We start from the raw sequence: 25904 nt of genomic DNA on the forward strand, positions 1-25904 counted from the left end.
TGGGCCTCGCAGGTGGAGCGCACACTGTGCGGGGGAGTGAAATACCTCGCAGTCTTAAACAAAACAGATGATAACACTGAGCGATTAGGGGCCCTTCGAGGTTCTTACGAAGGCCTCTGCAGACCTCGGCACTCAGATCTGATTCTAACATCATTCTCTCGATGGAGGCCAGCCAGATTACAAGGTGGAGCGGTCACGGCCCTGAAGTGACCCACATGTGCAAAAATATATAAAACAAATGCTGCCGTACAAATGTAAACATGGAGTCTAGAGTTTTAGGTTTATTTTATTTATCTCGTGGTGCTATTTTCATACGAAGGCGTTTGTGGATGTGGAGTTGCAGCCAGCAGTGGTGGGATTGTTGGTGTGAAACTGATTTCTTCTACATTTTTAGGATGAAATGTAAAGGGTGGCTGTTTCATTTCGGTCATTTAATTTCTAATTTCTTCGAAGTAACAGCGTTTTCCAGTAAATTTAACATTAAACATTTTCTCAGAGACTCAGTTTGATACTTTTAAGACAGCAAAAGTTTGCTGTTAAAAAGGAGAAAAGCCATAAAATGCTTTGCAAAAAGGAAAGTGTTTTTATGTTAATTTTTCTGCTTAAATTTACATATTTATAAAACGCAATTTGGCCTTGTGACCCTGAACTGGAGGATAAGTGGTTAAGAAAATGGATAAGCCAAATGGGAAACATGTTTGCTTTGAAATGAAATGAACAATCAGTGTGCAATCAAAGCTTAGACACGCGTCCTTCCTCCAAAACGTGTTTATACTTCCCTCTGTCAGGTTAATAAAGGGAACTCTGTTGATCTTTTTCTGCCCCCATTTTTAATCTGTGGGTTAAACCTGATGTTTTTTTAAATGTTCACTTCAAATATTTTCCATTATAAATAATTATGTGTATTTAAAGCTAAACCTTTGCCCTTTGACCTCACATCTGTACTGCTTCTACAGATCAATCAGTTCAAGAAGCTGGAGCAGGAAGTGAGCAAACCCGTGGAGAACGACATCACGCAGTGGATTTCACACCAACACTCGGCGCCGCCCTCAGACTCCTCGTCCTCCTCCACCTCCCTCTCCCCGTCCGCCCACCTGTGCGCTCGGGACCGCCAGCTGCTCAGCTTCTACTCGGAGCAGTGCGAGCAGCACTTCGTCACGCTCCTCAGCGCCGTGGACGCCTTCTTCGGCTGCGTCAGCGCCGGCCAGCCCCCCCGCATCTTCGTGGCACACAGCAAGTTCGTGATCCTCAGCGCCCACAAACTGGTCTTCATCGGGGACACGCTGTCCCGGCAGGCCTCGGTGCCTGAGGTGGCAAACAGGGTGATGAACTCGAGCAACGTGCTGTGCGACCTGTTAAAGACGGTGGTGTGCGCGACTAAAGCGGCCGCCCTGAACTACCCGAACACAGCCGCCATCCAGGAGATGGTGGACAGAGTCACCGACCTGTCGCACCACGCTCAGCAGTTTAAAGAACAGTTGCTGCAGATGGCTAATTTGTGATTTTCACCCTCATGGCTCCTGCACATCACTCCGTTTGTACATCTGCCATAAAAATATATATATATATTTGCAGTATATGTATGTCGCTCTCCATCTTTAAGCCCGTTTAAGATGTTGTAAATAGTCTGTGTTCTGTAAATATTTGCTCTATTTTTATGTACATTGTTCTATATTATGATATGGACACATATATAGATGCAGTACTGGTGCCTCTGTAGGAACATGTGGACATTTTTCATAACATTCCCATTGCATATTATGAAGCACCTTATGAGATGTCCTGTTATTTCATTTATAACTGTAGAGTGTCGTTTCTGTGTCTTCCTGCTGGATGTGACAGTTAAAAGTTCCTTGTAAATCAAGTCAGTGTCCGTGTGTGTGTGTCTGTGTGTGTGTGTGTGGAGCTCTCCACAAAGTAAAGGACTGTTCTTCACCACAGGGGTTTGTCATCCTTATGTCGTCCAAGAAGTGAAGCAGTCAGAGGGGTTTGGATGATAAATAGTGATATTTTCTTAAAAAATATATATATTTTCATGTCAAATATGATATTTGTTGCAAAGATGATAAGATTTATATGTGAGCATAGAAAAAACCTTCAGGTGTTTACTGTGTCCATGTATTGATCAATAGACACCACTGGCTCCAGTTTTATGCCAAGCTGCTTAAAAATATTACAGTACAATACATCTCATGGTCTCCGTCGGCTGATGGTAATAGATGGTGTGCACACATTTAGTTTAAAATTCCTAAGGTCCCGGGAGAGGACGCGGCTCCTGCATCTTTGGGGTTGGCGTGCGGTGTAAAAACCACAGCAAATCAAACATGCGGAGCAACCTGCTGTGGTGACCGCTTGTGAATAAGAAAGCAGCTGAAGGCGGCTTTTTCATTTCAAAGGTCAGAAGTGAAATTTACAACATAAATCCTGTTTGCTGAGCTCCTCTTGGGCTTTTGGCCACATCTCACTGTCTTCCTCAGCTGATTGCTTGATTCAAAGTCTTACAGAGGAATACCAGATAGTTAAGAAACTATCCAGTCACATTCCCCTGAAGACATTCGTGCATAGACATAATTTTACCTGCTCCATATAAACAGTTTGTGGATCTGTTGAGCCTTTCCTTACTCTCTGTCACATATGCACTGCTACATTTGTGGAAGTTCATATTAAACATGGTCAGTTTGCATAATCCCTGTGAGCCAAAAGCTCCGCCTTCCCACTGATCTAAAAATGTTATACTATTGACTCTATATGACATCTGAAAGAGGGGATATCCCAAATATGGCCATATAATGCACACAAGCACCACCCACCTGCTGTTCAGACCTCCTGCCAGTAGAAATCTGGCTTTAAAGGGGGAGGAGCTTAAACAGTGTCTTCCAGTCAGGATTATTTCTAACTGTGAATTATGCAAAGCTACACTAGTATAGCCCAATACTAGAAAAACAAAACATCCACATTAACCGTCAACTACAGTGTATGTTGACTTTTTCCAAGGCTTTCGGTTGTGTTTCATGGTCTATATCTGCAGCACTGAAGGTCATGTCCTTGTCTAAAGGTGGCCAAAAGTGCCAAAACAACTGCCGGTGCACCTTGGTGTCATGCACCTCTTGATTTTTGTAAGCCAGCAAGCATAGCGGCACTAAGTCTGGCACTAATATCAGCACAAGAGCTCAGACATTCACAGGAGATACGGAGGAAAACTGATTTCTTTGCTTCTGGTTTCAACTGGTTTTACTCCTCATTGAGTACTGATGCAGAGGTTTTGTCTGAGTGGCGACACATTTCTGCCGTTCTGCAGCAAGCCCAGCTAGTGGTTATGTCATAGGTGGTGTGCAACAACCCTGAAAAAAGGCATTATTGTTGAAACTACTGTTTCAAACTGCCTCTCGTAGTCTTCATCAGACTGATGGGGAGCAAACACTAACAGAAGGATCTTAAGGTGTAGATTAATCATTCCAGGATCTAGACTGAGCGCTTAGATGAAGGGTTCATTCATCCGAAGCGTGACTCAGCGTTTTAGTAATATAAAAATCTCACCTTAGGTTATTGTTCTGGTTGATTTTTTATCCAATCGCATGCTTGTCTCATCGTTAAGTCATATCTGATCACATTAAACACAGAGCTGAGAGGATTTCATTGAGCGGGACTGGGCAGGTGGAGAAGGAGCCAAACTATTCTTCACTTTGCTTGTAGCGCATTAGACGTGACACAAAGAGTAATGAGGGTGAGTAGAGGACAAGACTCTGCTACAGATGTTGTGCGGGCCGTGAGAATCGTCTCTCTGAGCCACCGGCTAATCTGCAGCACATTTCTCTGCTTCAAGGTGCAGTGAATTGATCAGATAAACGGCAGAGCTGAAAACAGCCTCTGTTTTCTCCTCATCTCCTCTTCGCTGTGTTTCATTATAGTCTGAGTGACTATAACCGCTCCCTGAGGGGTAGCTGCTCTATAGATAGATGGAACTGCGTAACGGCGAGATGTCCATGAGCACAGCAAAACTCCCGCCTCCCCCTTCAGCTTCCAATCTCAGAATCTCATTAAAAAATCCTCGCTGCTCTCACAGACTGGCACTCACAGGCAATCTCCCTGTTTTTATTATTCACTGCATTCCTCTCTGCGCTCTCCAGGGAGAGGAGAATGACTTTTAAAAAGGCTCCCGTTTTGCAGGCAGGGTGCAATGAGTCTGTCCACAGCAGAGATGTGCTCTCTGTTAATCTGCCCCACAAAGGCAGAGAAGAAAAAAAAAGGGGCTCAAAGTTTTTAGCCTGGCTGGAAAAAGAGAAGCTGTTTTAGTCCGACTATTTGAACTTGAAAAACAAATCCATGCTGAAAAGGTCAAAAACATTTCACCTGAAGCACAGCGGTGGCTGTCCTTAGATCCAAAAATATATGACTCTGCAAATCTGAATGTTTGATCATAAATAGTGTAGAAAACTTGATTTTCAAGCTCATGTGCACCCCTGAGCTTTATAACATCTAAAAATATCTGACATACTAAGGTTCAAATGCAAAGTAAAACACAAAATTAGGCAATTATAATTCAGGTCTGAATCCACACACTGAGACAAAAGTCTAAAATAGAAACTAAAGGAAAACAGAGACGCTAACAAATCAAAACTGAAGAAAACCAAGGAATGGACGGAAGCCTACAGGCAAGAGTAACAAGATTATTTGACTGGAAACAAGGGAAAGCTCAGGAGTAAATATATCCCAAGTGGACGCAGGAGAGCAGAGAGGGAACAGGTGTGGAAGAAGGCACAGGTGGGACAGACGATTACCAAAGAGAGCCAACAAAGCGAGGAAGTAAAACTCACAGGAACGCACAAAGACCACAATCTAACCTAAGTATTTATACTTGTTGCCTTTACTACTTTAGTAATACCACAAAAGTTAACTATAAACTATTGTTTACCTGCATAAGAAAAGACACTTTATGTCTGTTGATTTATCAATTTTATTTTTATAAAGTGAAATCAATAAACAAGTGAAAGCCAAGTCAGAAACTTGAGCTCTTTGTCCTGCTGCCGAAACTGTTCCCCGAGCAGATTTTGCGTCTCATGCCTTCCGGTATTTGTAGTGGCCAGCAGGGGGCGATTCATCTGGTTACAAAAATAAAGAGGTGGTGGCTACATCTATCTTTGATATAAAGTCCATTGTTATTTAGTCATATTTGGAGGTGGCATTTAGAGGTAAGGTGAAATCGGCAACTTTTTAACAGACTTTTTTTTAGAAATTTGGTGATTTTATAGGTGTTGTCTTTATGTCCTGGTCACCATTAAAATTCAAGTTAATTTAGGAAAATGCTTGAAAATAAAACTGCCAAAATAAGTGCCCAGAGGTGCTTCAAAGACAGCTGGCAAGTGTTAAGTTTAACATTAACATCCACCCGATTTTCCCTGCATACTACGGAAGAGGATTAGAGCCACTGGGGAAAAAAAAAGTGGGAACGTCTTTTTTTTTTTTTTTCCTGAATTCGGTGAAAAAAGTCAGAATTCTGAGAAAAAAGTCAGAATCCTAAGATTAAAGTCAGAATTCTGACTTTTTTTCTCAGATTTTTTTTTCCAGTGGCCCTTATCCTCTTCCGTAGCATACCTTTGAATTGTAACACAAGATGAATTATGCACTTCACCTGTGCTTTTAATCTCTTGGCAGATTGGTGTTTGTTATATTTTTTTTTAAAAAGTAATTACATTTTCATATATTTAAAAAAAAAAAAAAGTCTATTACGTGAAATTAAAAATGTAAGAACTCTTTGAGCTTCCACTAGTGATGGGATTTCCGGCTCTTTTTACAGATCCGGCTCTTTCGGTTCGGCTCACTAAAAAGAGCCGGCTCTTTCGGCTCCGAACCGGCTCTTCAGGTTGTTTTGTTGCTTTAATTAATTTATTATTAACAATAATATAAAATTATGCACAAAAGGAATTACTAACGTAAAAAAAGTGGTGGCCCCTAGAGACAAAACACGTACAAACTCCAAAACACATTTCTAGCATGAACTGAACTTCCAAAGCAGAGCTACTAGATCACTTAAATTACACAATTGAAAGCATGTGTGTATTGTTTGTGTATTTATACACAGGCACTCATATATATTCAAATAATTTAAAAAAAAGTTCATTTACCTGTTACTACCACACACCAAATCCGGTCGTTGGTACTTGCTGGCTTGTGTAGCCACAAGATAACAAAGGCTCAACACTGCGCCCAGCATCCTGGAGCACTTCTGTTGTCTTTTGTACGTGTTTTGAGTTTTTATATGCTTCTGAGTTTTTACGTGCTTCGGAGTTTGTACATGTTTTTACGTGTTTTGGAGTTTTTACGTGTTTTGGAGTTTTTACGTGTTTTGGAGTTTTTACGTGTTTTGGAGTTTGTACATGCTTCAGAGTTCGTACGTGATTTGAAGTTTGTATGTGCTTTGTCTCTAGGGGCCACCGTAAATATACTTTTATTTATTCACTCCACATAAAATGTAATAAATAAATCACATAATACAAAAATCAACTATTCACATTTCAAGTTTTAACTATTTAAATTTTCAGCTTTTTTCTTTTACAAATTTAAAGTGAAAACAACACAAAACACTGCAAACCACAACACAATTAAATATAAATTATAATATGAAAACAAAAAGAAGATGCATATTCTCTGTCATATGGGCCTGCATGAATAAACTTTCTGAATCCTTTATCATCTGCAACCGAAAATAGTTGTGGATGATTACTATACCTTTCTAATGTTGTTGTCCCTGCCTCTCTTTCTCTCTCTCTGGCTCTGTTCCTGTGCTACTGAGTGTAACTACCGCCTCTCCCCCCCTCTGCCCAGCGTAAAGCACAAGGCTCGCGTGCAGAGTGCAGCGGAAAAAAAGTGCGAGAGAGAGGCTGAGAGAAAGAAAAAAAAAAAACACAAAAAAAAACCACGTGACGGCTCGCGATAAGGAGCCGGCTCGCGTCGTTCACGTCAAAGAACCGGCTCTAAGAGCCATTTCGTTCGCGAACGACCCATCACTAGCTTCCACAGCTTTCTTTGTTTAGTCGTTTTGCCTTCGCCGGGCTTGGATAATGGTACCTCTGGACGACTTGCGGCTCCAAACAAGTGAGAGAAATAGCTTCTGGGTGATGTTAATGCTTCAGACCCAGGGAGAGCTCAGTGAATCAATGAGTTATTTTGGTCTTGGCAGCTCTAATTCATCCACTCAGGCCAGAACACACAGTCCTGGACGCAGCAGCAGCAGCGGCGGGGGCTTCTGTGACCAGAGGCAGCGAGCCAGACATCTTATAAATGACTGTCTCTGGTTCACTGCAGTTGCACAACAACGTAAGGTGCTGCAGAGACGAGCGAGCAGAAGCTGCACTTCCATCAGCTCCCCGGGGCAGACGTCTCCACGATCCCGAATGAGATATCGTCTGGCCGAGCTGAGAAACAGCAAACAGGTGTTTGGGCCGCCGAGATGGAAATGTGCAGGAGAAGAGCGATCAAACCGTGGGCGAGCAAACGGGGTGAAAGGTCATCAGAGAGGGGGCGTGCAGTACCTGCAGCCAACAACAGGAGCAGAGAGCAAAGCCCGGCTCTCGCGTTATAAGTTACAGAGGAGAGTTGCAGAGTTGGTGTCATTTCCTTGGCTTACCACAATCATTTCCTGTGAAGTATTTGCAGGCTCTGAAATTACAGCTTCTTCGCTCAGCAGGGCCCCTTTGTGCCCCAGCTGCAGGCAGAGACGTCATCAGCCAGATCTGAGGTAGATGTGGCATCAGCGTTACCAACACAGCTAAGGGCGAAGGTTTTCCTCAAAGTCGGTTTAGTGTGAGAGCGGTTTCTTAACTTTACCTGCATCCAGCGCAGATTCTCGGCATGTGACTCATGCATAACCCAGTGTGTCATTCAGCTACTTTACTCTAAATAATCCAGATTATTTCCTCTTTATTAGGTTTATCATGATCTTTGCGGCAGTGGATGAAGCATTCTGAAGTTTCCTACAGGTAGAAAAAATATTCAGTCTTTAGCCACACTGACCTCAGTGCTGTATTTCTGGAGTGCATCTCAGCTGCAGATGTGTCGGCTTCTTGAAACCAGAAGTGACCATATTTGGGTGGAAAGCTGAAGCTGTTTCATTAGCAACTGAAGATGTAAACAGTTTCCTGGCCACCAGTGACCAGCAGGGGGCAGCCCTCAGCTCCTTCACTCTGTGACACCAGCAAACTGCTAACCCCGATCATCTTCAGCAGGCCGCCTGGAATGATTTTGTTTTAGCTGTAAAACTGTCATTAAAAAAAAATCAGCTGAGAGCATGAGATTTGGTCTCTTTTTTCAGGACAATTACTTCTTTCAACATCTGGAAGTTGTTTTGCTCTATATGTTTTGCTGTATACTATAAGAGTGTAATCAGCGATTAAGAACATAAAAAAACAAAATTAAAATGTTACCGTTTTTACGGAATAAGACCCTCAGAACTTACATGAATAATAGACTGATAAATAATCCCCCTGGTAGAGCTCCAAAAAACAGTTCCTGCCAAGCTGTAGGCGAAGGCCTGCGCTGGACTGCTGACACTTGTGCTCACCTTTATTTTTCCTGAGTGGATCATAAACCCACTCTGCTCTACAATCCCTCAAAGCCCTGCTTTTTCAGGGGTTGGAAGAGGGCTGGGTAGTGTATGTTTGCTAATGGTGACATTTCATATATGGAATTAAAAAAACAAAAACATGGCATGAAACGCTAAAAACAGAGAAAGAATAAAAGAATATTTAAAAAATGACAAAAAAATACCAAAATGTCTGATAAAATGCTCTCTCTCCACATTCATCTTCCCGGGGCTGCTGTGACGCGGTGCTTGGGATTACCATAATGCCTCTAATATCCCTGTTTTCAGGATCCGTTGGAATTTTTTTACATTGCACAAACTGTTCAAGAGTTATGGTAGTTTAAAGAAACGTTACAGAAACCTGTCGCCAGGCATGGGTTAAGGCTAAAGGGCATAAGGCTCGGGGGCTTTTCCTACTTTTCCCATTAACGATGCACCAAAGTAATTAAATGATAGATTTCTTTCATTTTATACACAAACGTCTCAGAATTTAAGCCCCAAAAGTCATACTGACAGATTACTTTAATTTACTACAGAGGCATTTCTTTATCACTTAGAACAGCGGTCCCCAACCCCCGGGCCTCGGACCGGTACCGGGCCGCGAGAGTTGGGGCTCAGGTGTGAAATGTATGGTTTTCGGGGTTTTTATCGGTTTTCAGCGTTATTTTGTTATCGTTTTTATCATTAACTCGGTTTTCCTGGGTCTTTTCACGTGTGTTATGAATAAATCTTCTTTTTTTTCGGTACCGGTACTAGTTTTATTTTGTTGTATTTATCCGCGACACCTTAAAGGCCGGTCCGTGAAAATATTGTCGGGCATAAACCGGTCCGTGGCGCAAAAAAGGTTGGAGACCGCTGACTTAGAAAACCTGAGACAGTTGAAATTGCACTCTTTTGTCTTATATTAAGATCTCTCATTGATTAAATGTGTGGTTAGACTTCTTCACTCTGACAGAAGTTGGAGTTTAAGTGGTCCAGCCCACGTACGATCAAAGTGGGGCTTCCCAGTCACAATCATTTCTCTTTGAATCTCCATATTTGACCTTTATTAATAAATTATCTTTAAATCACCAAAATGTAGCTGCACATAATTTAACTCATTCCAGGAAGAGAGCCCTCAGATTTTAAAAGGTCTTCGCTGGCTTCCTGCAATTTCCAGTATTTTTTAAATTATTTTTTTAATTGGTGTTCCTAATGCAGATTTATTCTTGAAAAGTGGAGCTGCATAAGAATCTAAACCCGATCTTATGACGATTAGTTAATTTGCAAAGTAAAATAAAGTATTTAGCACCTATGTAAAAGTTATGATCATATTTAAGTAGCATTACAGTTCACAGGTTGCATATTCAAATAAATAATACATTTTTTAAAAAGTAGCTAAAGTACCTCATGTATCATTTCACATGAGTGAATCATGTCCATAATATTATTGGGTTATAATTATTGATGTCTGTATCTCTTTAATGTTGCAGCTGGTTATAATTTTAGTTGCCCTGTAGCCCAATCAAACTAAAAGGAAAGCAAAGTTTTAAAATAAGTAGTACAGTGTACAGAAAAATATACAGTGCATGGAAGTACTTAAAGTACAAGTCCATTGAAAGTGAGTAAAGTACTTGAGTAAATGTACTCAGTTACATTCCCACTGGTGCTTTTATTTAATGGTGTTGGGGACAGTAAGATTAACAATACTCTAGTCCAATGGCTTTGACTGTAAGATACAAATAGAGACTCTGGCGTCCTGTTAGCTTTAGAATCAGTTTTAAAAATCTTATTTTTTAACATTTCAACAAACCTTGAATTGTCCAGTAACTCTCAGGGCTTTTACTGGCTTTCCATTCCATCATGTGTGAGTTAAAAACACCAGGACAGTCATGGTGAAAACTCGTGGCTGAGCTCATTAACCAATGGGTGGCATAACAGTAGCCATGGCCGTCCTTTATACTGGCTTGGTTAGCATGCTGCATCCATGAACTGTACGGCTGCAGCAGACACCTGCTAATAAAGACCTCTGCTTCATAAAGAGAGGCTTTGAGGAGAAGCTGTTGGCAGAATTAACAGCACAGCAAGCAAAATATTTCTCAGATAATTCCATTAAAAATGCTCCAAAAGACCCCAAAAAAAATCTATAGAATTTTATGTCTATTTTTTAATTTTATTATTTTATGTCTCGATTTTATTACTGTTTAAATCAGGTACTGGTTATACTTTATGACCTTTAACTGTTTCTTTAATGGATTGTTCTGTCTTGTTTGGTGCTGGTTTTCAATTTTGCACTTACCTGGGCTGTGAGACACATAATTTCATCTCTTTGTCTTTTAAGATGACTAGAATGACAAATAAAGCGAACTTGAACACTACATTGACACACCCATAATTCTAAGAGTTACAAAGGAAACCAACACTCATACAGTAGATATGAAGGGGGAAATGAGCAGTGAGCTTGAGTTTATTTCTGCTGCTCTAACTTGGACATTTTAACATGTGAGTCAATAGGGACTGACTTGCCTTTGGAGTCGGCCCCTGCTGGCCACCAGAGGAACTGCAGTTTTGCTTCATTTTCTGCCCAATCTCGACATTTCCCTCTTCTGGTATTTTCTCGTCTTTCCCCGTCAATAAAGGAGAAAGACAAAGATATAAATCCCCAGCAAGATCAAATAGCTGCCCTCTCCCAGAACTGGAGGTTACTTCCTGTTAAAAGGGAAATTTTTCTTCCCACTGTTGCCAAGTGCTTGCTCAAAGGGGCACATCACTTGTCTCATTTTATTTATTTCCTAACTTGTGAAGCATTTTGATCAAAACTATTGTTTTTAAATGTGCTATATAAATAAATAAATTTTGATTTGATTATGATTTGATCTGATCGCTGGGTTTCTTTCCAGTCATATGGGGTCTTTAGCATACAATTTAAAGCACTTGAAATGATTTTTGGCACTATAGAAATAAAACTGAATAAATATATATGCTCATCATTAAATGTTCCCCTTAAGTGTTTTTAAACATGTGTTAAAATGAAAGGGAAGGATATACCTTACAAGATGTTTACATTCTTCACTATTTTATATCCTTCCTCGATATTTAATAATTATAAAATGATCCGTTTATTTTGGCCCAGTGATAGACTGCCAACTGTCCATAGACTGTCCTAGGAGTACTCTGCTCCTATTGTCCCCTCAACCCTGAAGTGGATAAGCTGTTAAGCGCATGGATGTCTGATTAATGCAGTGCAGTAAGAACTAGCAGTTACCTTCCATGTAAATATTAGTAATCAAACAAATGAAATTACACTCAAATGCAGGAAAAAAAAAAGAGGAAATTCACTACTTAATGAAATCTTTTTAGTTACTTTCCATCACTGTGCTCTTGGTGTTTTAAATGCACAGTCATGACTGCACAAAGAGGATCAGTGAAGTGCAGAAAAAGCGTGCAGGAACAACACTGCGTGAGGACACATCTTCATTCACTGCTTCACCCTTCACGTGTGCTCAGCTCCTTCTGACAACATCATGGCTCATTTGTAATTTCGCTTTCAGCCCGTTTGCAGTAAAAGTCATTGTGCGAGCATCCAGGAATAAGCTAATGACCCCTGTGGCTGAAACAGATTAAGCCTTGTCATAGAATAAAATGGTCTTTTGGAGCTTGACAGACTGTAGATTAAACATGCGGTGCATTAATTCACTGCATTGAGGTCGTGGACAGTAATTTATGGCAGCAATTTAAAATCCTCCAGCAGAGTCTAAAACACTTTACAGAGACTGGTTAACGGAGGAGTTCACTGGAGGAAGGACATGTCTCTTTACTGTCTTTTAGCATCTGTTCTTAAAAACAAACCAGCTGCACAGTTTGTTGCAGGCTCTGCAGCAAAGCTGAAGCCCTCTATGGAGCTTTAAAATCAGTCCTTTAACACATCTTAAGGTTTAATTTGAATCAAAAAGACGAATGTTACCAAATAAAACCAAGGGAGGTACAAAAGTACAACATTTATTGCAGAATACAGTTAAGTAAATAGAAATACTTGAGTAAAGTAGAATCTAAGCTGGGGCGCTTCTGCTGTTGGTTTGTTTTCTATCAGTGCAACACTGCCACCTTGTGTTTAAACTGTGGGGGGACAAGGGAAAAGTGAAATTTGGATCTTCTCCAGCTTTGATGGCACCATGCCTTTGCTTCACTTCAGTCTATCCACAGTCAGGTTAATTTCTCACCAAGATCTTGCACTGATGAAGCACATCCCAAAGATTCTCAAAGGGGTCAAAATATGGACTTGATGATCCAAGTGTGAAAATGATGCCTCCTGCTCCCCAAACCACTCTTTCATGGTTTGATCCTGGTTAATCATTTTGGAACACACACACACACACACACACACACACACACACACACACACACACACACACACACACACACACACACACACACACAACAGAAAACCATAAGAAGTCCTGTTTGCAGTTTGCCACAAGCCATGTGGGGGACACAGCAAACATGTGGAAGAAGGCGCTCTGGTCAGATGAGACCAAAAGGGAACTTTTTGGCCAAAATGCAAAACACTGTGTGTGGCAGAAAACTAACACTGCACATCACTCTGAACACACCATCCCCACTGTCAAATATGGGGGTGGCAGCATCATGCTCTGGGGTGCTTCTCTTCAGCAGGGACAGGGAAGCTGGTCAGAGTTGATGGGAAGATGGATGGAGCCAAATACAGGGCAATCTTGGAAGAAAACCTCTTAGAGTCTGCAAAAGACCTGAGACTGGGGCAGAGGTTCACCTTCCAGCAGGACAACGACCCTAAACATAAAGCCAGGGCAACAATGGCATGGTTTAAAACAAAACATCCATGTGTTAGAATAGCCCAGTCAAAGTCCAGATCTAAATCCAATCGAGAATCTGTGGCAAGATCTGAAAACTGCTGTTCACAAACGCTGTCCATCCAATCTGACTGAGCTGGAGCTGTTTTGCAAAGAAGAATGGGCAAGGATTTCAGTCTGTAGATGTGCAAAGCTGGTAGAGACATACCTGGTCAAACTTAAGCTCTCCTCTGTCTGCAGCAAACTTGCAGGCAGCAGCTTCTCCCCCCTCGCTCACATGCGTAAGTGCTCAGTCGCCTAGTGCCCAAGCTCGGATCATACCAAAATTAGGGGGAATTTACGACTGTGCGCTATGTGCTTCGAATATTGTATAGTTTTTGTTTTATACAGTTGTCAGTCAGGCATCTAACTATGAGACAAATTACACTCCAAAAAACCCCGGGCTTCTGAAACAACAGCCCGGGCTTAAGCCCAGTAATGTCCCACTTGTCAGTCTGGACAGCCCTGACCACCAACCGAAACATATTCATGTCATGAAAGCATATTTTTTAAAATGGCTAAGCAAACACAGCCAATAACCTTCATTCTGATGATCTGCAGAATGATTTGGGCACAAAACAAATTTCACTGTTCAAAAACTTGCAAACTATATACTGTGTGGACAGTGTGGACTGATCATATCCCACAAACTAAGTTTGTGCAGACTAAACTGTCTTTGTATTCACTTACACAACATGTCTCTCAGGATTAACTGGAGTCATCAGCAACAGCATAGAGCAATCAGGTCTCAAGTCTAATAACAGAAGACAGGAAAAGATCAATAAAGAAACAACTTCCCCAAACCAAAGCACAAATGAAACAATAAGTAAAACAGGTTGATCTAAAGTATAATTAAAGCTCAGCCTGATTAATATAAATGTCACTGACAATTATTAATATATTGGAAAACCAAAATAGTTACCACTCAGTTAAAGACTTTCTGTCCAACTGCTTCTTCTTACAGACTTGTAAGGGTTTGATGTAACCTGGGGAGTGCTGGTCCCGAGCCTCAAAGACCATAAGAAGCAAGCAGAGGGAGAAAAAACAGAAAATTATTTAGAAACTGATTTGATCCTTAATGGCTGTGCAGCAGTTATAACTTACAACACAGAAGGTCAATGTAGTAGACCTCATACAACCAAATTAGACTAGCACATATAGTACTAAAATCCTCTATTACTGTGTCTGAATTTGTGGCATTAACACTGTTAGTTTAGGCCTAAAGAGATGTGTTTAAAGAAAAGACCACCTAACTTAAATGTAATCATTGCACGCTTGTTAAAAGCTAACTTTCAATATATAAAGTCTCTAATAAGCACAATTACCAGATAAAACATATGGCAGTGTTTATATGTGACACAGGCAACCCCAACATGTTCTGATGATTCAACAGTGGGATTTAGCTTCATTATTTAGAATATAGAAGAAGCTATAAAGCCAACATAGACTTTAACCATTTAGCAAGTCACGAATCTGGTTTATGGCTTTGGACTTTCACAACAAAAAATGTGTCTAAACACATGTTTTAACAAAACAAATACTGTTGTTGTTCTTCTTCTTCTTATTGTTTAAAATGTAATTACACAGATATGTTTGTTAAATGTAAAAGCAGTTTGCTTATGGCTAAAGGCTAGATTTGACATTAATAGATGCCACAGATGTTCAAAAGCTGCCTCAAAGCATTCAAATAAATACAGGGGTTAAGAATAAACGGTTCATATGTTAGAAAGTTTTATATGGACTAAAAACAAGCCCCCAACCTTAACGGCTGCACCTTTCGAAAAGGTTTCTTCTGGGCTCTTATATAATAGCTGCTCACTTTTCTATTTCAATTAATCAAAATAAAGTTTCACTTTTTAAAACTGTGGGGTTAATTTGAAGTAACAGGAGCCGAGAGGCAGCAGCAACGTTAGGCTAACACTAGCTAGCTAGCAAGATCATAAATCTGGTGCTAAACTGAGAGAAGGCACAAAAGCAGTTTGAATAACAGTAAACATTTACTCACCAAATCAGTATATAACGTAAGGAATCACAGCAATGACAAGCGGCTCGATAAAACCATTCTCCACAACGACTTTCCATGAAGTTCGTCTTGAATCGCTAACGAAGAAGAATAAAACCAGCCAAGTGCAGATGAAGTGGGCGAAGATGAAGCAGGGCAGCACGGAGGCGAAAGGAGCGAGGGCAGTGAGACGAGATGAGAAACAGTGTGACGGCCTTTTAAGTTCTGGAAAAATATAAACAAAAATCAATAGAAAGCCTTCAACCTGGTTTTATTTAGATTTGTTTAGATTGTGTTCCCCCTCAGACTGACACATCTGAATTAAAACTGATAAACAGGATTTAAAAGGACACTGAGCAGCAGATCAGTCCATGTAGAAACAGGACATAAGGTTAAGGAACAGGGGGGATCATTTGATTGTGATCATTTTTTGATCTGACTCAGTGATGCTGGCTTCTCTCCTGGACACATCTTCCCTTTGCATGCAATTCACTGATGTAGAATAGGTGTAACACGGTGAAGGACCAGGGCGCCTGACTGTAGCATGATAAATAATAAGCTAATCAGAATTGCTTCGCCTACGGAGGCCGAATGTTTGAATAAAACACAGGAAACACAAATAGAGCCCAAAAATAAATATATTATTTATGTTAAGTTGATGCTGAGTTTATAGACAGATATACAAAAAATAAATATGCAAATATATCACAACAAAAACAATAGTAATAATACAAAACAGCTCATTCCTCATTTCCCCTTTAATTTAATGACTGATATGTTGAAATGGTTTGACACACAGTGAAATGATTTAATGCACAGCAGAAAGTGCATATTCAAATTCATCTCCACATTAAGATGAGTGTAGCCTGGAAAATGGTTAGCCACACAGGACACAAACACTGGGGTTCTTAACGTGCAGTTTTTATTGTCAATAACCAAAAATGTCCTTTGACCTTTACTTTTGTCAAACAGCAGCCATGTGGACTTGTACTGAACACTGACAACATGAGAGGTAACGTGGCCAAGTAACAGAATAAACAATTTTTAAAAAAAGATGTGCCGGCACAATATGAGGAAGAAAGGAAATGAAATAAAATACAAAACACAAAAATACGGCAGTGGCCTCTGTCTGTGCAGAACAAAATACAAAGAGCTAAATCACACAAGGCTCCTTTAAAAAAAAAAGTGGAAGTGTTACATACATTTTCTATAAACACTGATATTCCACAGCAATCTCAGCTCACTTGGAATACTGCAGCACACAGCTCACAACTTATCCCTTGCATGCAGAAAATAGCCGCTCATACACATACAGGTCCTTTGCATCATCCATTTCAGAAACACATCATCTTGTTAAAATACTGATGTTTTACCACTGCACTACAATTATACCAATATGTTTCAACGAGTTATGTGCATATTTAACAATTCCTTACCAACAATTTAACTTCTTCACAACAATCCGATCCACATCCACAAATAAAAGTAAACAGGAAGTCCCAAGATGCATTTCTTGGTAAGTTTTTTTGGGGAAACTGCAGGTAAAGCCTTAAGCACTGCTCCCCCCGTGACCACAATATGTAACTACACAAACCAATAAAATTAACAGGTTCAAGTGCACATAACATGCAGATAACATGCAGATAACAAAAGAAATAGCACAAGAGATAACATAAAATTACTCAATAACATTGTTGTCTTAACATACATGGAAATAAAGAAACAACATTTTAAGACCCTGTTTTGAACCTTATATGGATATTTGGTTAACTGAAGGTTAACTGGCATGTTTTCTGCTACTGCAAACATACGAAATCCCATCTCATCTTTAGGTTGCTGCTCTGCGCTGGTCCTTTTCAGCTCATCTTTGTCAGGATTTGGATGGAAGACTTTATAATAAATAACTTTAAGTATTAGACCGAGGACGTAAACTGCAATAACACAGGCAGCTGTGATTAAAGCGTGCATGGGCTGTATCACAAAATCAGGAAGATGTTTGCTCATCTTCCAGCACCACACAGCACAGAGGATGCAAATATCAGTCATTATCAGTCAATAACCAGCATTTTTCCGTCTACAGAAAATGAAAATGGACTTTCTTTTGGTACTGTCACGAATACCTCGTACATTAAGGGATAGTATTTTTAAGGAACTGAAATGTAAGTCTGCCATAGGGGAAGAAGGGAACAAATAAAGTGAACTGGATGTCTGTTATTAAATTAACTGAAACTTGTAACGTGCTAAGGTATAAACACCTAAAGAAGATGCTCTCAAAAGGGAACAATAAGTTTTCAGTACCTCAGTAAAATTTATCAGACAGTTTTTTCTTTTTTCAATGAAGTGACCAAAATGCAAATTAATCGAGCCATGACGTCAGAAGCTCTGTTCTTTGTGGGCGTTACCTATTTTCAATCAGACAATGGGGAACGTTGTTGTGGGCGGGGCCTGTTTCAAAGATGAAAGGCAAGAGAATCAGGCTTGTGACATCACAGTCAACCCAACTCTATAAATAGCAGGTGAGACCCACACAGGACAAGCACGTTTCTTACAGTCACGAGCGATTCACTGGATGAACTTTTGTTCTGCTGCCCTCAGTCATATCTGAATATCTGTTTCATTGTAACACCGTAGCGTTGTTTCAAATGTCAAAAATGAGCAACCAAAAAGCAAAACCACAATTTGTGTGCACTTTGCCAAAGAGTACACTGGACAGCCTTATTCAGGTGAGGAAAGCCTTCCAAAACACTCTCTCTGAAAATAACATTTTAAAAGAGGATACAAAGACAGCCAGACAGCAAATCAAACAGCTGATGGCCCAAATTTCCCTGATGCGTGCCGAGCTGGACCAGTATGAGATCCAAGCTGGAGAACTCACTGATGAATCAGTGTCACGCAAAGTGGAAATGAGCAGCGCCACCAAAGAAAAAGGGGATCAGACTTGTTCAGGTCAGACCAACAACTTTGACCTTGACATGAACCGTCTGAAACAGCAGCTTCAGCAGAGGGACAGCGAAATCCTGACCCTGAAACAGGAGAAGGACAGTCTGTCTCCCGAACCTGCACAGCTTCAGACACACGAGAATCCCAAAGTTGTGTGCACGCTGCCAAAGAGTATAGTGGACGACCTTGTTCGGGTTAGGAAAGCCTTCCTAAAAGCTCTGTCCGAAAATAAACGTTTAAAAGAGGATTCAAAGACAGCCAGACAGCAAATCAAACAGCTGATGGCCCAAATTTCCCTGATGGGTACCAAGCTGGAACAATTTAAGATCCAAGCTGGAGAAGAAAAGGAGGAACAGACCATCGCCTTTGACCTTGAAATGAACTGTGTGAAAGAGCAGCTTGGGCAGAGTGACAGCAAAATCCTGATCCTGAAACAGGAGAAGGAAAGTCTGTCTGCTGAGCTCGCACAGCTTCAGCAACACCAGGCCTCTCTGGCAGACACTCTGTGGAATGAGAAAAAACACAGAGAGAATCTGGAGCAGGAGAAGAAAGTGCTGGAGGAAGAAAGTAAAGTCCTGGAAGAGCAGAAAGTGGTGAAGGACACAAAAGAAATTCAGAAAATTCTGGACGAGCAGACCCAAGAATTAGTGGAGGCAAAGACTGAGACAGTAGAGACGGCAACCCCAGAGTCGCCCTCATCAGAAACCCTCCAGGTGTATCACAGTGCAGATGAGACCAAACAAATACTGGAGACAAAGGCTGAAACACCAACACTGGAGAAAACACTGAAAATGGAGGATAAGTTGCGCGTCAACAGACTGATCCAGTCGGTGGTTTTTCAGGCCATAGAAAAAGTCTCCTCTAAATACAAGCTCTTCACAGAGCGCCTCACTCCCGACTGCATCAGCGATCGCCTGATTGAGAAAATCTGGCCTGATGTTGAGAAGAAACATTTGGATCTGTCCCCAAAACGGCTGAAAAATCTAGACAAGGCCATTCTCAAGAATCTTTCCAAAGCACATAACTGCAAGGAAAAATATTTGATTTTTAATCTGAGGGAACAGCTTGATAATATTACTGTCCCAGCCTTCACCGAAAAGCTGTTGTCATTACCAAGAAGAGTCCTCAGTGTCTCCAAACACAGAGAAGAGTACAAGGAAGTGGTGAAAAACGTCACCAAAGATCTGGTAATGCACGCTATGAGCCAAGAAAATGAGACGACAACATGGCGTCCAGGAACATCAGATTTTATTATACAGAAGCTTTCCCATAAGATCTGGAACAAAATTCTGTCCAAAAACTACAAAATGTCCTTGGAGAACATTGAACAACTCGCCCTGACGGTGTACAACGAACTCCATGACAGGTGGGATTCTCCAGCACTCTTATTGAAGTCAAGCAACCCAGTGGTTGACGAAGCAATCGTCAAAACCTTCAAAAAACACGCCAAACTGAGGAGCCAAAACATCATCTTTAGGGCTTTCTCGTGTGCACGCTAAAATTGAACTGACACGTGCATGCCACTATGTGGCAAAACTCTTAAAGTGGCTTAAAATATTCATTGAAATTGGGCATCTAAATTTTATTTTAAAACCAGGTGGTTAAAAAGAACCCCTCTTCTTCTCCCAACTTCCTTCCCTCATCACCAACTGGCCGAGGCAGATGGCCACCCCATCCCAGAGCCTGGGTCTGCCGGAGGTTTCTCTCTTTTCAAAGAGAGTTTTTCCTTCCCACTGTCGCCAAAGTGCTTGCTCTAGGGGGTTGGACTTTTTGTGCAATATTGTAGGGTCTTGACCTTACAATATAAAGCACCATGAGGGAAGTGTTGTTGGAGTTTGGTGCTGTTTCTTAGCTCAAAATGTCCAATTACAACAGGACATTTTGAGTTCAGAAACAGCACCAAACCACAAAATAAAATAAAATAAAAATTAAAAATAAAAAAAAACTTTGAATTTGTGCTTTGTTCTATTTGCTGTAAATTTGCTAAGAATGTCATATCAGATTAGAATTGTTTGTCTCAATATCATGTATCGTAGCATCGCCCTGTAGTTCAATTTGAAGTGGATGTCACAGTAATGTCTTTCTGTATGTGTGAAAAACACGGGAGACACTCAAAGTATAACCGGTGTTTGAGGTTAGCTGGTTGCTTTTGTTTAGATATTCTACTCTCCGTGTTCCAGATCCCCAGAATTGATATTTTCACCAAATGGTCTTTTCTGCCTGCCAGTGTGTCATGCAGTTTTCAAGATTAAAGACTTTGGATAAGAAGAAAAATAAATCCCCACTCCTGGAAATGCATCTAGCCTTCATAACAATATTATTTACAGACAATTAATTATTTTAATTTTGAATAGAAAGCCTTCAACCTGGTTTTATTTAGATTTGTTTAGATTGTGTTCCCCCTCAGACTGACACATCTGAATTAAAACTGATAAACAGGATTTAAAAGGACACTGAGCAACAGATCAGTCCATGTAGAAACAGGACATAAGGTTAAGGAACAGGGGGGATCATTTGATTGTGATCATTTTTTGATCTGACTCAGTGATGCTGGCTTCTCTCCTGGACACATCTTCCCTTTGCATGCAATTCACTGATGTAGAATAGGTGTAACACGGTGAAGGACCAGGGCGCCTGACTGTAGCATGATAAATAATAAGCTAATCAGAATTGCTTCGCCTACGGAGGCCGAATGTTTGAATAAAACACAGGAAACACAAATAGAGCCCAAAAATAAATATATTATTTATGTTAAGTTGATGCTGAGTTTATAGACAGATATACAAAAAATAAATATGCAAATATATCACAACAAAAACAATAGTAATAATACAAAACAGCTCATTCCTCATTTCCCCTTTAATTTAATGACTGATATGTTGAAATGGTTTGACACACAGTGAAATGATTTAATGCTCAGCAGGAAGTGCATATTCAAATTCATCTCCACATTAAGATGAGTGTAGCCTGGAAAATGGTTAGCCACACAGGACACAAATACTGGGGTTCTTAACGTGCAGTTTTTATTGTCAATAACCAAAAATGTCCTTTGACCTTTACTTTTGTCAAACAGCAACCATGTGGACTTGTACTGAACACTGACAACATGAGAGGTAACGTGGCAAAGTAACAGAATAAACGATTTTTAAAAAAAGATGTGCCGGCACAATATGAGGAAGAAAGGAAATGAAATAAAATACAAAAAAACACAAAAATACGGCCGTCAATGAAGTGACCAAAATGCAAATTAATCGAGCCATGACGTCAGAAGCGCTGTTCTTTGTGGGCGTTACCCATTTCAATCAGCCAATAGGGAACGTTGTTGTGGGCGGGGCCTGTTTCAAAGATGAAAGGCAAGAGAATCAGGCTTGTGACATCACAGTCAACCCAACTCTATAAATAGCAGGTGAGACCCACACAGGACAAGCACGTTTCTTACAGTCACGAGCGATTCACTGGATGAACTTTTGTTCTGCTGCCCTCAGTCATATCTGAATATCTGTTTCATTGTAACACCGTAGCGTTGTTTCAAATGTCAAAAATGAGCAACCAAAAAGCAAAACCACAATTTGTGTGCACTTTGCCAAAGAGTACACTGGACAGCCTTATTCAGGTGAGGAAAGCCTTCCAAAACACTCTCTCTGAAAATAACATTTTAAAAGAGGATACAAAGACAGCCAGACAGCAAATCAAACAGCTGATGGCCCAAATTTCCCTGATGCGTGCCGAGCTGGACCAGTATGAGATCCAAGCTGGAGAACTCACTGATGAATCAGTGTCACGCAAAGTGGAAATGAGCAGCGCCACCAAAGAAAAAGGGGATCAGACTTGTTCAGGTCAGACCAACAACTTTGACCTTGACATGAACCGTCTGAAACAGCAGCTTCAGCAGAGGGACAGCGAAATCCTGACCCTGAAACAGGAGAAGGACAGTCTGTCTCCCAAACCTGCACAGCTTCAGACACACGAGAATCCCAAAGTTGTGTGCACGCTGCCAAAGAGTATAGTGGACGACCTTGTTCGGGTTAGGAAAGCCTTCCTAAAAGCTCTGTCCGAAAATAAACGTTTAAAAGAGGATTCAAAGACAGCCAGACAGCAAATCAAACAGCTGATGGCCCAAATTTCCCTGATGGGTACCAAGCTGGAACAATTTAAGATCCAAGCTGGAGAAGAAAAGGAGGAACAGACCATCGCCTTTGACCTTGAAATGAACTGTGTGAAAGAGCAGCTTGGGCAGAGTGACAGCAAAATCCTGATCCTGAAACAGGAGAAGGAAAGTCTGTCTGCTGAGCTCGCACAGCTTCAGCAACACCAGGCCTCTCTGGCAGACACTCTGTGGAATGAGAAAAAACACAGAGAGAATCTGGAGCAGGAGAAGAAAGTGCTGGAGGAAGAAAGTAAAGTCCTGGAAGAGCAGAAAGTGGTGAAGGACACAAAAGAAATTCAGAAAATTCTGGACGAGCAGACCCAAGAATTAGTGGAGGCAAAGACTGAGACAGTAGAGACGGCAACCCCAGAGTCGCCCTCATCAGAAACCCTCCAGGTGTATCACAGTGCAGATGAGACCAAACAAATACTGGAGACAAAGGCTGAAACACCAACACTGGAGAAAACACTGAAAATGGAGGATAAGTTGCGCGTCAACAGACTGATCCAGTCGGTGGTTTTTCAGGCCATAGAAAAAGTCTCCTCTAAATACAAGCTCTTCACAGAGCGCCTCACTCCCGACTGCATCAGCGATCGCCTGATTGAGAAAATCTGGCCTGATGTTGAGAAGAAACATTTGGATCTGTCCCCGAAACGGCTGAAAAATCTAGACAAGGCCATTCTCAAGAATCTTTCCAAAGCACATAACTGCAAGGAAAAATATTTGATTTTTAATCTGAGGGAACAGCTTGATAATATTACTGTCCCAGCCTTCACCGAAAAGCTGTTGTCATTACCAAGAAGAGTCCTCAGTGTCTCTAAACACAGAGAAGAGTACAAGGAAGTGGTGAAAAACGTCACTAAAGATCTGGTAATGCACGCTATGAGCCAAGAAAATGAGACGACAACATGGCGTCCAGGAACATCAGATTTTATTATACAGAAGCTTTCCCATAAGATCTGGAACAAAATTCTGTCCAAAAACTACAAAATGTCCTTGGAGAACATTGAACAACTCGCCCTGACGGTGTACAACGAACTCCATGACAGGTGGGATTCTCCAGCACTCTTACTGAAGTCAAGCAACCCAGTGGTTGACGAAGCAATCGTCAAAACCTTCAAAAAACACGCCAAACTGAGGAGCCAAAACATCATCTTTAGGGCTTTCTCGTGTGCACGCTAAAATTGAACTGACACGTGCATGCCACTATGTGGCAAAACTCTTAAAGTGGCTTAAAATATTCATTTAAATTGGGCATCTAAATTTAATTTTAAGACCAGGTGGTTAAAAAGAACCCCTCTTCTTCTCCCAACTTCCTTCCCTCATCACCAACTGGCCGAGGCAGATGGCCACCCCATCCCAGAGCCTGGGTCTGCCGGAGGTTTCTCTCTTTTCAAAGAGAGTTTTTCCTTCCCACTGTCGCCAAAGTGCTTGCTCTAGGGGGTTGGACTTTTTGTGCAATATTGTAGGGTCTTGACCTTACAATATAAAGCACCATGAGGGAAGTGTTGTTGGGGCTTGGTGCTGTTTCTTAGCTCAAAATGTCCAATTACAACAGGACATTTTGAGTTCAGAAACAGCACCAAACCACAAAATAAAATAAAAAATAAATAAAAAATAAAAAAAAACTTTGAATTTGTGCTTTGTTCTATTTGCTGTAAATTTGCTAAGAATGTCATATCAGATTAGAATTGTTTGTCTCAATATCATGTATCGTAGCATCACCCTGTAGTTCAATTTGAAGTGGATGTCACAGTAATGTCTTTCTGTATGTGTGAAAAACACGGGAGACACTCAAAGTATAACCGGTGTTTGAGGTTAGCTGGTTGCTTTTGTTTAGATATTCTACTCTCCGTGTTCCAGATCCCCAGAATTGATATTTTCACCAAATGGTCTTTTCTGCCTGCCAGTGTGTCATGCAGTTTTCAAGATTAAAGACTTTGGATAAGAAGAAAAATAAATCCCCACTCCTGGAAATGCATCTAGCCTTCATAACAATATTATTTACAGACAATTAATTATTTTAATTTTGAATAGAAAGCCTTCAACCTGGTTTTATTTAGATTTGTTTAGATTGTGTTCCCCCTCAGACTGACACATCTGAATTAAAACTGATAAACAGGATTTAAAAGGACACTGAGCAACAGATCAGTCCATGTAGAAACAGGACATAAGGTTAAGGAACAGGGGGGATCATTTGATTGTGATCATTTTTTGATCTGACTCAGTGATGCTGGCTTCTCTCCTGGACACATCTTCTCTTTGCATGCAATTCACTGATGTAGAATAGGTGTAACACGGTGAAGGACCAGGGCGCCTGACTGTAGCATGATAAATAATAAGCTAATCAGAATTGCTTCGCCTACGGAGGCCGAATGTTTGAATAAAACACAGGAAACACAAATAGAGCCCAAAAATAAATATATTATTTATGTTAAGTTGATGCTGAGTTTATAGACAGATATACAAAAAATAAATATGCAAATATATCACAACAAAAACAATAGTAATAATACAAAACAGCTCATTCCTCATTTCCCCTTTAATTTAATGACTGATATGTTGAAATGGTTTGACACACAGTGAAATGATTTAATGCTCAGCAGGAAGTGCATATTCAAATTCATCTCCACATTAAGATGAGTGTAGCCTGGAAAATGGTTAGCCACACAGGACACAAACACTGGGGTTCTTAATGTGCAGTTTTTATTGTCAATAAACAAAAATGTCCTTTGACCTTTACTTTTGTCAAACAGCAGCCATGTGGACTTGTACTGAACACTGACAACATGAGAGGTAACGTGGCAAAGTAACAGAATAAACGATTTTTAAAAAAAGATGTGCCGGCACAATATGAGGAAGAAAGGAAATGAAATAAAATACAAAACACAAAAATACGGCAGTGGCCTCTGTCTGTGCAGAACAAAATACAAAGAGCTAAATCACACAAGGCTCCTTTAAAAAAAAAAAAGTGGAAGTGTTACATACATTTTCTATAAACACTGATATTCCACAGCAATCTCAGCTCACTTGGAATACTGCAGCACACAGCTCACAACTTATCCCTTGCATGCAGAAAATAGCCGCTCATACACATACAGGTCCTTTGCATCATCCATTTCAGAAACACATCATCTTGTTAAAATACTGATGTTTTACCACTGCACTACAATTATACCAATATGTTTCAACGAGTTATGTGCATATTTAACAATTCCTTACCAACAATTTAACTTCTTCACAACAATCCGATCCACATCCACAAATAAAAGTAAACAGGAAGTCCCAAGATGCATTTCTTGGTAAGTTTTTTTGGGGAAACTGCAGGTAAAGCCTTAAGCACTGCTCCCCCCGTGACCACAATATGTAACTACACAAACCAATAAAATTAAC

The 25904-nt window shown here is 40.6% G+C and overlaps 2 protein-coding genes and 1 long non-coding RNA gene across 4 annotated transcripts in view; 2 read left to right on the forward strand and 1 right to left on the reverse strand.

The window, feature by feature from the left end:
- nedd9 (neural precursor cell expressed, developmentally down-regulated 9) overlaps positions 1–1953 on the forward strand; it is a 35847-nt gene extending 33894 nt beyond the window's left edge. The window contains exon 7 of the mRNA XM_086281449.1: positions 957–1953. Coding sequence (XP_086137575.1) covers positions 957–1502 — 546 coding nt within the window. The 3' untranslated portion in view covers positions 1503–1953. The remainder of the gene's footprint in view (positions 1–956) is intronic.
- A 10582-nt stretch (positions 1954–12535) lies between these two features.
- Positions 12536–16988, reverse strand: LOC147303571 (uncharacterized). Of its 2 annotated transcripts, XR_015127040.1 has the most exons (5): positions 15428–16988; positions 14345–14430; positions 14113–14176; positions 12778–12899; positions 12536–12673 (listed from the first exon to the last, which is right to left on the reverse strand). It is a non-coding gene; the product is annotated as an uncharacterized LOC147303571 (long non-coding RNA). The 2 variants fall into 2 exon arrangements; XR_015127039.1 differs by having other exon boundaries at positions 12547–12899; positions 15428–15900.
- Positions 16989–17151: 163 nt separating this feature from the next.
- The window catches only part of LOC147303572 (uncharacterized), a 34756-nt gene continuing 26003 nt past the window's right edge, over positions 17152–25904 (forward strand). Inside the window, exons 1-2 of the mRNA XM_086281273.1 lie at positions 17152–19860; positions 21834–23680. Of these exons, the coding sequence (XP_086137399.1) occupies positions 18067–19860; positions 21834–23680 (3641 nt within the window). The 5' untranslated portion in view covers positions 17152–18066. The remainder of the gene's footprint in view (positions 19861–21833; positions 23681–25904) is intronic.

Source organism: Aulonocara sp. 'chitande type north' Nkhata Bay, linkage group LG22, assembly GCF_057382095.1.
Source record: "Aulonocara sp. 'chitande type north' Nkhata Bay isolate Kocher_YH1m ecotype deep benthic linkage group LG22, A_spYH_male_GT1.1, whole genome shotgun sequence".
Classification (NCBI taxonomy): Eukaryota; Metazoa; Chordata; class Actinopteri; order Cichliformes; family Cichlidae; genus Aulonocara; species Aulonocara sp. 'chitande type north' Nkhata Bay.